This window comes from Pinus tabuliformis, chromosome 5_1 (assembly GCF_031772625.1).
Source record: "Pinus tabuliformis cultivar Carrire ecotype Pingquan chromosome 5_1, CPIR1, whole genome shotgun sequence".
NCBI lineage: Eukaryota > Viridiplantae > Streptophyta > Pinopsida > Pinales > Pinaceae > Pinus > Pinus tabuliformis.
In genome coordinates, this window is record NC_142305.1 from 560,920,998 (window position 1) to 560,931,861 (window position 10,864).

A 10,864-nucleotide genomic window follows, 5' to 3' on the forward strand; every position below is an offset into this window, starting at 1 on the left:
AACAGGTGGAACCAAAGACCCTGAGATGCTTTACCGAAGGAATGTGCCCATTCCACATTTCATAAGGAGTCTTGTTTCTGATAGCATTAGATAGACATCTATTCTTTATATATACAGCACATAGAACTGCATCAGCCCAAAACATCATTTTTACATTTTTAAAGAACAACATGGAGCGTACCATATTTAAGATTGTCCTATTCATTCTTTCAGCTACACCATTCTATTGGGGATTATAAAGCACAGTTGTTTGATGTTTGATCCCATGTTGGCGAAGATAGTTTTAAAATTCATTTGAAGTGTATTCTTTTCCATTATCAGTGCAAATGGAGCCAATATAAGATTGTGCATCATTTTCAATCCATGCATGAAAGTTCTTGAATGTTTGAAAAGCATCGGATTTGTTCTTCAATAAATAAACCCAACACATTCTAGTGTAGTCATCAATAAATGTCATCATATATTTATTTCCATTTGCAGAAGAGACAGGCATTGGACCACATAAATCTGAATGAATGAGTTCAAGTTTTCTATGTGCTCTAGGGTGTGAATCATGAAAGGAATGTTTGCTATGCTTTCCTAGAATGCAAGCATCACATTTCTTAAGCTTCCTAGGAATTGTAGGCAAACCGGCAACACGAGTTTTATTCAACAAGCGGAGGCTATCATAGTTGAAGTGTCCAAATCTAGCATGTCATAATAAACCTGATGGAAATGTACCTTCTTCATAATGAGAATTGTATGAGAAATGTTGTGCATGAGTAGAGGTACCCTGCAGCTTGAGAAGCCTTTCTTCTTCTATCCCCATCATGACAAGTGAGTGGTCAGATGCTTTTGTCACCTCAAGCTTGCCATCAAACATATCAATGGAGTGACCTTGCTGGCGGATGTGGACCAAGGACAACAAGTTTCTTCTCAGCTGTGGGAGATACAGAACATGATGTAGAAGAAAGTCTGGAAGACCAGGCAATTTAAGCCTATCTGTGCCAAGCCCTGATGGCTTGAGTTTTGATTGGTCTGCAAAATATACTGCTCCATCAACATTGTCAGTAAATTCTTTAAAAAACTCTTTTCTATGAGTCATGTGGCAAGTTGTTCCTGAGTCAAGTAACCAATCATTTTTCGAAGAAGCAAGTGAAGCATTAAAAAATTCTTCATTTACTCTAATATTACATTGTGCCACAACATAATGAGTAGATTCAGGTGCTTTACCTTTGTCTGTGTCATTAGTTTTACCTTTGGGTTGGTTTCTTTGCTGCTCAATTTTGTCCCAAGGTAACTTGCATGTGGAGGCATCATGTGATCCATTTCTTTTGCAGCGTATGCAGTGCAAATCTGACTTTTCTCCTTGAGAGTGTCTGCCACCCCTGCCTCTAAAATATCTTCCTCTTCCTCTTCGACCACCTCTTCCTATGGAAGAATCACGGACAAGATTCTTTTCTTTATGAGCAAGGCACATAGCCTCTTCATAAGATTCATGGGTTGTCTTCTTTCCAAAAGCTTTCTTTCTTTCAACAATTTTTTTCACAAGGGAGTCATAAGTAATATCTTTGAGATTTCCATCTGCTTGCAATAACTCAAGATAATTGGAGTAAGTAGGATAAAGTGCCTTGAGAAAAGCGATCAGAGGAATATCCAATTCAACCTTAGTGACTTTGGTATCATGCATTATAGATTTTACTTTAGATGCAACAGTAAGAGGATTGTTATTTTGTAATTCAAGGGTGAAGAGTTTAATCATGAGTTCAACAACTTCAAGTGCATAGTGTGAGTCATAGAGTTCCTTTACCTTTTGTAAGGCTTCAAATGCATTTGAAAATGGTGAAACGTGTCGACTCACCTCTTCACTTACTGATGCTGCAATCAATGCATAGGCTTTTCTGTTCTTATTTTCCCAAATGGAAAGCTCCTTGTCCGAGGTAGGTTGGACTGGCACTTCGTCTCCTTCTCCAACACACAATCCTTTCCATAGCTCATTAAAAATGAGAGTGTGTTGGATTTTCCGCGACCATTCAAGATAATTCTCCTTTCCATTGAGAACTACTCCCACAATAGATATAATTGAATCCCCCCTTCAAGATGTGGAATTTGATTATCAAATTCTTGAAATCATTTTGCATTTGTGAATCTATCCAATTGATCAAGTTGTCTTTCAACAACATTGTTAGTTTTGGATGATTCAAGAAATATTACATCTCTAGATACAACAATTTTTTTTTGACTTCATCATAGATACGGTATTTTGCGGAGGTGTTTCAATACCCCAGGAAGATACACTTACGACTTCTTACACAAAGTCTGTTTCTATGTACCTTTGGTATCAAGGCATAACAGGTGGAACCAAAGACCCTGAGATGCTTTACCGAAGGAATGTGCCCATACCACATTTCTTAAGGAGTCTTGTTTCTGATAGCATTAGATGGACATCTATTCTTTATATATACAGCACATAGAACTGCATCAGCCCAAAACATCATTTTTACATTTTTAAAGAACAACATGGAGCATACCATATTTAAGATTGACCTATTCATTCTTTCAGCTACACCATTCTGTTGGGGATTATAAAGAACAATTGTTTGATGTTTGATCCCATGTTGGCGAAGATAGTTTTAAAATTCATTTGAAGTGTATCCTTTTCCATTATCAGTGCGAATGGAGCCAATATGAGATTGTGCATCATTTTCAATCTATGCATGAAAGTTCTTGAATGTTTGAAAAGCATCAAATTTGTTCTTCAATAAATAAACCCAACACATTCTAGTGTAGTCATCAATAAATGTCATCATATATTTATTTCCATTTGCAGAAGTGACAAGCATTGGAACACATAAATCTGAATGAATGAGTTCAAGTTTTCTATGTGCTCTGGGGTGTGAATCGTGAAAGGAATGTTTGCTATGCTTTCCTAGAATGCAAGCATCACATTGCTTAAGCTTCCTAGGAATTGTAGGCAAACCAGTAACACCGGTTTTCTTCAACAAGTGGAGGCTATCATAGTTCAAGTGTCCAAATCTAGCATGCCATAATAAACATGATGGAAATGTACCTTCTTCATAATGAGAATTGTATGAGAAATGTTGTGCACGAGCAGAGGTACCCTGCAGCTTGAGAAGCCTTTCTTCTTCTATCCCCATCATGACAAGTGAGTGGTCAGATGCTTTTGTCACCTCAAGCTTGCCATCAAACATATTAATGGAGTGACCTTGCTAGCGGATGTGGACCAAGGACAAAAAGTTTCTTCTCAGCTGTGGGAGATATAGAACATGATGCAGAAGAAAGTCTGGAAGACTAGGCAATTTAAGCCTGTCTGTGCCAAGCCCTGATGGCTTGAGTTTTGATTGGTCTGCAAAGTATACTGCTCCATCAACATTGTCAGTAAATTCTTTAAAAAACTCTTTTCTATGAGACATGTGGCAAGTTGTCCCTGAATCAAGCAACTAATCATTTTTCAAAGAAGCAAGTGAAGCATTAAAAAATTCTTCATTTACTCCAATATTACATTGTGCCACAACATAATGAGCAAATTCAGGTGCTTTACCTTTGTCTATGTCATTAGTTTTACCTTTGGGTTGGTTTCTTTGCTGCTCAATTTTGTCCCAATGTTACTTGCATGTGGAGGCATCATGTGATCCATTTCTTTTTCAGTATCTAGTGCAAATCTGAATTTTCTCCTTGAGAGTGTCTACTGCCCCTGCCTCTAAAATATCTTCCTCTTCCTCTTCGACCACCTCTTCCTCTAGAAGAATCATGGGCAAGATTCTTTTCTTTATGAGCAAGGCACATAGCCTCTTCATAAGATTCATGGGTTGTATTCTTTCCGAAAGCTTTCTCTCTTTCAACAATTTTTTTCACAAGGGAGTCAAAGGTAATATCTTTGAGATTTCCATTTTCTTGCAATGACTCAAGATAATTGGAGTAAGTAGGAAAAAGTGCCTTGAGAAAAGCGATCAGAGGAATATCCAATTCAACCTTAGTGACTTTGATTTCATGCATTATATATTTTACTTTAGATGCAAGAGTAAGAGGATTGTTATTTTGTAATTCAAGGGTGAAGAGTTTAATCATGAGTTGAACAACTTCAAGTGCATAGTGTGAGTCATAGAGTTCCTTCAGCTTTTGTAAGGCTTTAAATGCATTTGGAAATGGTGAAATGTGTCGAATCACCTCTTCACTTACTGATGCTGCAATTAATGCATAGGCTTTTTTGTTCTTATTTTCCCAAATGGCAAGCTCCTTGTCTGAGGTAGGTTGGACTGGTGCTCGGTCTCCTTCTCCAACACACACTCCTTTCCATAGCTCATTAAAAATGAGATTGTGTTGGATTTTGCGCTACCATTCAAGATAATTCTCCTTTCCATTGAGAACTACTCCCACAATAGATATAATTGAATGCATTGTAAAATCTGTGTACAGTGCAGAAAAATATTGCTGCTGCAAAATTTTACTTGTAAAATGATTGTTATACCAACAATGTTCAACTTAACAACATTCAACATTCACCCGAATATCAGAGTCTGACTGTAGCTATAGTTATTTTGTTGCTCTGTATGGCAGAGATGAACGACGGAGATGAGCGGGGGAGATGAATGGAGGAGATGAGGAGATGAACAAAGGAGGGCCGTTGATGGTAAGCGACCAACGACTATCGCAATAAAAAACAAGTCGGGGCGATAACCACAGTTAAAGGTAGATTTCAGGTTATAAGCGGGATTTTGGGCGGATAAAAAATGGTAAGTGGTATTGAGAGGGGAGCGCCTATTCCATTAAGCGATTGACACATAGCGATTAGGGGAGAGAGAAAAATCGCTCGTATCGGGCGAGTAACTCTCGTGCAACTAATGCACCCGAAATTGCTATAAACCGTCGGATTTGGAGGTGATCATCAATGGTGGAGATTAAAAGGAATTTTTTAGGTGGGTAACCGCTATGCAAGTGGTCCCCCCCCAAAATCAATGTTAGCCATCAGATCTGGAGGTTGAGATCAACGACAGAGAATAAGCCAGATAAAGTGAAACCTCAGGAACTGTGTCCGAGCGGGTTTAATGAAGGGTATGATCGCATCACAAACATGTAGCAGTATTGATCGGGGCAAGAGATTTGCGATATACAATTAAAAGGTGGACCCGACGATATTTATATATATGAGTTTATAATACTTGAGATCCAGCTCAAGGGAATACGAAAAATGATATATGTGAGTACGAAAAAGGATATATGGTTCTTCAACGCGAAAGGGTATATATACCATACTCAGAGCAGGAGGAAATCCAAGTCATTATAGCACCTTCGGCTTCAACAGCTAGCTCCAATGCAACACATTTCAATGAATGTATTTAACGATAAAGGAGATTTCACAGGGATTTGACAGAAATGTCAGCTTGCAAAAGATGCAAAACAAAGAAAAAACAAAATAGGAATTACAAATTAAAAAGGAAGCCAAAAAATGGCGGCTGCTCTGATACCATGTTAGACCAGGAGGTAACTCCTCAAATCAGAACTCATTTTATTCATTTAGGTTGTTCATTATTATATACAAGAGGAAGTGACTATTCGGTTCATCTCTCGATGACTCTCTATCTTCTATATTATTTATTTACATTAATTACAGTTGTACACCCAATCTCTTTGATTAAGTGTCAACATTATCAAAATCTTTATAAAAAAAAAAAAAAAACCCGCAAAAAATAAAAATAAATTCCATTTAACAAAGAATCCATTCCATCTAACAACTTCACAACTAGGGCATACGTCAATCACACGTTGTTGAAGTTAAGAAATATAATATTTGATCCACATATATTTAAAACAATGATACTAACCTAACCAATACTAACCCACCCACTACCCTAAGAGAAAGGTATAATGAAAATTTATTTTACCCATCAACACACCCATAAATATAAAACCCACTATGATAAGCTACACACTGAAAAGTGTAACTCATCATGCATGTCGACATACACGGATCCTTCGTACACATATTGCTGCTAAACACGTCTAACAAGTAATACTGGCTCATTGTGACTACATTTTGATGGCGAACACACTTCATTATGCCATCCAGAGATTCAAATAGTTGGGATTTTGGAAATTGATGCAAACCAACAAAATGGCGCTCACATGGAAAGGCACATCAACGTTTAAAATGGGAAGTAAAAAATATATAAAAAACGAGAGATATATGTTGTTTTAAGAGTGCTAGGTAATTGGGATGATTTTGTACTTGTTTGACAATATGTGGATTTTAACTATTAGTTTTAGGAATTTATATATATATATATATATATATATATTGTCTACCAAGTGAACTAAGAATTTGAATTTGAATTTTTTTTGCATATAAGATTTCATTTTCACAACTATCACTAATTGAGTTTCCTTAAGATTAAAGAAAGATATATTATTTTATTAAGCCTAATAAAAGAAAATTGCCCCAAACAAACAACATATAAATTTAATGATAGACTTTGCAAAAAAAATACTATATAGATAATAAAATCAATTCAATGATGGAAATCAATCACTTCATCAAGACATGGTAAGGTTTATATAAACTCTCTATATTATTGTGTATAAGAGGAAAAAAAAAATTTCTTATAATGTGATTTTGATTTATTATTAAATAAGAAACAATAGTCATAAGTGGAAGTAATTAAAGTGATTAATATTTTTAAATTTTAGAATTTTATATTATAATTTTTTATTTTTCAAATTGAAAATCTCTTTCATAATCTTAGATTTCATGTTTAATTGCTTAAGTAAATTTTCAATTGATAATACTTAAATTTAATAAATGGTTGAGGACCATACTTCAAATGCTTACTATTATCATGTAGATCTAAATAAATTGAATATTCAATATCGATAAAATCATTTGTACATGTATAAAAGGTTAGAATTAAATTGAAAACTATTGTGGAGATTACATAAATAAAAATCATTACAAATTATATGGATTAAAAAACTAGTAGTCATAATGGACACCGCACTTCCGGCAATAATGTTTTCTTGATATGTTGGAGTAGAACCATTAAACAAAATTAGAGGTAATTGTCCTTCTTTAAAAATAACAAATGTTCATCGTGTATTTATCACAAACTTTTTCTGCAATCTACCAAGTATAGTTGTCTCTATTTTTGAGAGAAATATATTTATTCTGGACCTATTTATCCTACTTAAAAGAAACACTATCTTTTTTATAGATATCATGGTTTGTGTACATACTTGAATCGAATTTACCGTATGGTCACTTTCTTACCATTCTTTGTTTTATCTTGGTCTTCGATTTTTAACCAATGTTACTAAAGGAAAAACACACTATTTAATGAAATCAGAGAGACAAAATATGCACATAACTTTGACATAAACATATAGCAAAGGGATAGAACATAACATCATGACTTAGTTACATCAAAATATGAAAACTTAAAACAAATTATATAAAAATGGAAAACAAAGTATTGGGAAACTATATGGTGTTAACTATAAAGAGCTTTTATTTTTATTTTAAAGAAGGCAAATTTTGAATATACATAATTTACTATTATAAATATCATAATTACATCAAAATAGAGAAATTCAAAACAAACTTTTGGGAAAAGATATAGTGTTAACGATAAGGCGTTTTTATTTTAATTTTAAAGGTGGAAAATTGGCCCACTATATTTTACAAAGACATATATTTTTGCCTTTACTAAATGTTTTGGGATTTTGTACTACTAACATGTTTATTCTAAGTTAGTGGAAAAAAGAAAATTAATTAATATTAGTTTCAAGTTTTACCCCAAAACCTAACCATTTTTATTTTCTTAAGAAAGTTCTCTGAAATTTTTATATCAATTTAAAATCTTAAAAAAACTTCTAAAATACCATTAAAAATAAAATAAAATAAAAATTATGTTAATTTCAAAAATATTAATGTAAAAACTTAAAATTTTTATATAACTCAATTAGAAATCAAACAGCATCAAAACATTAAGATCGAAAAATAATTCTATTGGAAAAAAAAATCTCCCTTTGGACGTAGTTGAATGTATAGGGTGTCGTGCGTACTCCATAAGCATATTAACCTGAAGTGGTATGTTTGATTATGTGGTAGAGCGTTGTCCCACTTTGCTAATACTATGGACTTCCCCAACCTCGGCTCTCTTAGGTATCAAGTATTTACTAAGAGCAAGCAATTATTCTTCTCAATAATTTTGCTTTGTAAATGTTCGAAACTTTTATATTCCCTTTACGTCAGCTCTAACATCATATAAACTCTTTATGTCAAGATCGCTTCAACCAAAATTTTCAAACTAAGTACTTATGAACTCCCTTTATCGAGTGAGAAAACACAAATAATATTGGAATCTATGACGTGTCTCGAAATGATTTTCGAGTATAAATATGAAGTACTAATGATGCTTTTTGAGGAAAAAGTTGCATATACTTTTGAAGAAAAGTTGCAGATTTGACAAATCATGGAAAATGCCAAATGAAGAAAAGTTGCAGATTTGACAAATCATGGAAAATGCCAAAGGCATGAATAGCCAAAACAATGCACCAATTAGAAACGTACTGAGTGAATGACGAATTACGTTGAAAAGAGGTGAGGAGTTGATATGACCAAATGCGTTGAGAAGAAATGAATGGTTGAATTCGATTTTTGTTGAAATCACTCATTATTTTCAGTTTGATTTTAGAATAATTTCGGAATTGACAATCCGGATGGTTATTGGATATTTATATTGCACTCAGCCTCTCATTTTGCAACTTGCATATCAATATCATATTCGGTCTGTTGTGTGCAGAAAAATGCAAGGCCAAGAAGGTAAAGTGGGCATGATGGTTTGCGTCACAGGAGCAGGAGGGTATATCGGATCATGGCTCGTCAAGAATCTTCTCCAGAGAGGCTACACTGTTAACGCCACCCTCAGGAACCCTAGTATGTAATACAGTTTCTTTCGCCGCTATCTGATAAGAAATTAGCTGCTATTAATTAATCAGTTTGTTCCCCGCTCTCTGATAAGAAATTAGGTTTGAGCTATTCTCGTATTTTTGTGCATGCAGATGACAAGGCAAAAGCTGGGCCTCTGCTGTCGCTGCCTGGTGCTGCAGACAGACTGAAGCTCTTCCAAGCGGATTTAAGCGAAGAGGGTGCCTTTGATTCCGCGGTGGAGGGCTGTGATGGGGTGTTCGACGTGGCCAGTCCTATGGACTTCTCCAAGCCTTCTGAGGTACTTTTTATGCATAAATTTCTATTAACATTTGATTTGTGAAGCATGAAAGGTATTAAAAGGGATTTAACAGCGTATACATTTTATATTTCTTGTGTCTTCATTAATTTTCATCTTGATTTATGCAATTTAACTTGTCTTTATCAAAAACTCTTGAGAGATAATCCTAATAAAAAGTATAAAATTATGGGACAGGATGATTTTGTTCAGCCTGCTTTGAAAGGGGTATTGAATGTATTGAAATCCTGCTCACGCGCTAAATCGGTTAGGCGTGTGGTTTATACTTCTTCGGTGGCAGCAGCTTGTCCGCTCAATCAAGAAGGCGAGCTTATTACTGGGTCCAGTCTCGACGAGTCAAACTGGACTCCAGTGGAATTCATGCGCAGGAAAGCCAGCCCTATTAGTGTACGTATATACAGTGTGAGTAGTATGGTTAAATTTGCATCTCAAATATGGTGTAACTTACAGGTCGTGGTTATCATGCGTGCAGTTCTATTACATATCCAAGACTTTGGCAGAGAAAGCAGCCATTGAGTATGGGTTAAACAGTGGCCAAATGGAGGTTGTGACAATTGGACCGGGTTACGTTGGTGGGCCAGCCATTATCTCAACATTTCCGTATTCATGTGGGTTATTATTAGACCCCATTACAGGTAAGTAATCTTTTTGTTATATGTTCGTTAAAATGTTCAGGTCTTTGCTATGGGACTTCTTTCTAAAGCTGAAACAAGCAGACCAGTAATAGGGAGCAGGCCAATGATAGCTCACTTTTATTTGAGTTGAGGAGAGGGTTTGGCAGAAAAATATGTAAAATACTTTGGTTTAAAACACTAAGGGCAGCATGACAATTTCGGTTGAAAATGTTACAGGCAATTATGAAGGATTGAAGTTGAATGAGTCGTTTCTGGGATCAGTACCGCTGGTTCATATCGAGGATTTATGTGAGGCTCATATATTTTTGATGGAGCAACAAAAAGTACAAGGTCGACATATTTGTTGTGTTTCCTCTCTCACCATTTCTCAGTTAACAGCTTTCATCCATAAACTCCATCCACATTTCACTCCAAAATTCAAGTAAGTAGCGTCTCCCATCATGTAAGTTTTTTTTGTTATATTTTTGTGGAATTATATTGATATAGAAGGTGAGGAAACTTGGTTTTATGACAGAAGCGACGGTGAAGATGATAATGTTGTTCGTGTTCCTACTTCTTCAAAGAAACTTTTGGATATGGGGTTTTCTTTCAAGTATGGCGCGGCAGAAATTTTGGATGACACAATCAAATCGGCTCAATCTTATGGACTGCTGAAATAGTTATCGCGAATGATATACTTATTTTATAAATATGTTCAAAAGGGGTTGGAATTGAATATAAATAAATTAAAATTATATTTTAGAATTTTAATTATATCATTTTAGATGGATAGTAGTCATTTAAATTTTATGGAATATTTAAAAATATTTTTAGTAATAGTAATAAATTAAAGATATAGGTTTAATTTAAACGTGGTTATGTCATTTTCATTTTTTAATTAAATTGTTTAGTTAAAAAAAATATTTTATGGATATGTTATGTCAAAATGATTAATGGTTTTTTTTAGGTATGTGCTATTAATAAATTGTGATATTGACCCATGGTATTGTA

The 10,864-nt window shown here is 34.7% G+C and overlaps 1 protein-coding gene across 1 annotated transcript; it reads left to right on the top strand.

Annotated features, from left to right (window-relative positions):
• Nucleotides 1-8,743: 8,743 nt before the first annotated feature.
• On the top strand, nt 8,744-10,624 carry LOC149166043 (putative anthocyanidin reductase). Its single transcript, XM_089431267.1, has 6 exons — nt 8,744-8,929; nt 9,055-9,221; nt 9,417-9,626; nt 9,712-9,874; nt 10,091-10,295; nt 10,389-10,624. The coding sequence occupies exons 1-6, from the start codon at nt 8,800-8,802 to the stop codon at nt 10,531-10,533; spliced, it is 1,020 nt and encodes a 339-aa protein (XP_089287393.1). The 5' UTR covers nt 8,744-8,799; the 3' UTR covers nt 10,534-10,624.
• The last annotated feature ends 240 nt before the right edge of the window (nt 10,625-10,864 follow it).

Bases quoted from the DNA above. Each gene is read 5' to 3' on its own strand.
- LOC149166043 (XM_089431267.1), top strand. From the start codon at position 8,800: ATGCAAGGCCAAGAAGGTAAAGTGGGCATGATGGTTTGCGTCACAGGA. The intron at 9,222-9,416 runs GTACTTTTTATG...ATTATGGGACAG, and splicing joins ACTTCTCCAAGCCTTCTGAG to GATGATTTTGTTCAGCCTGC. The intron at 9,875-10,090 runs GTAAGTAATCTT...AAAATGTTACAG, and splicing joins ATTATTAGACCCCATTACAG to GCAATTATGAAGGATTGAAG.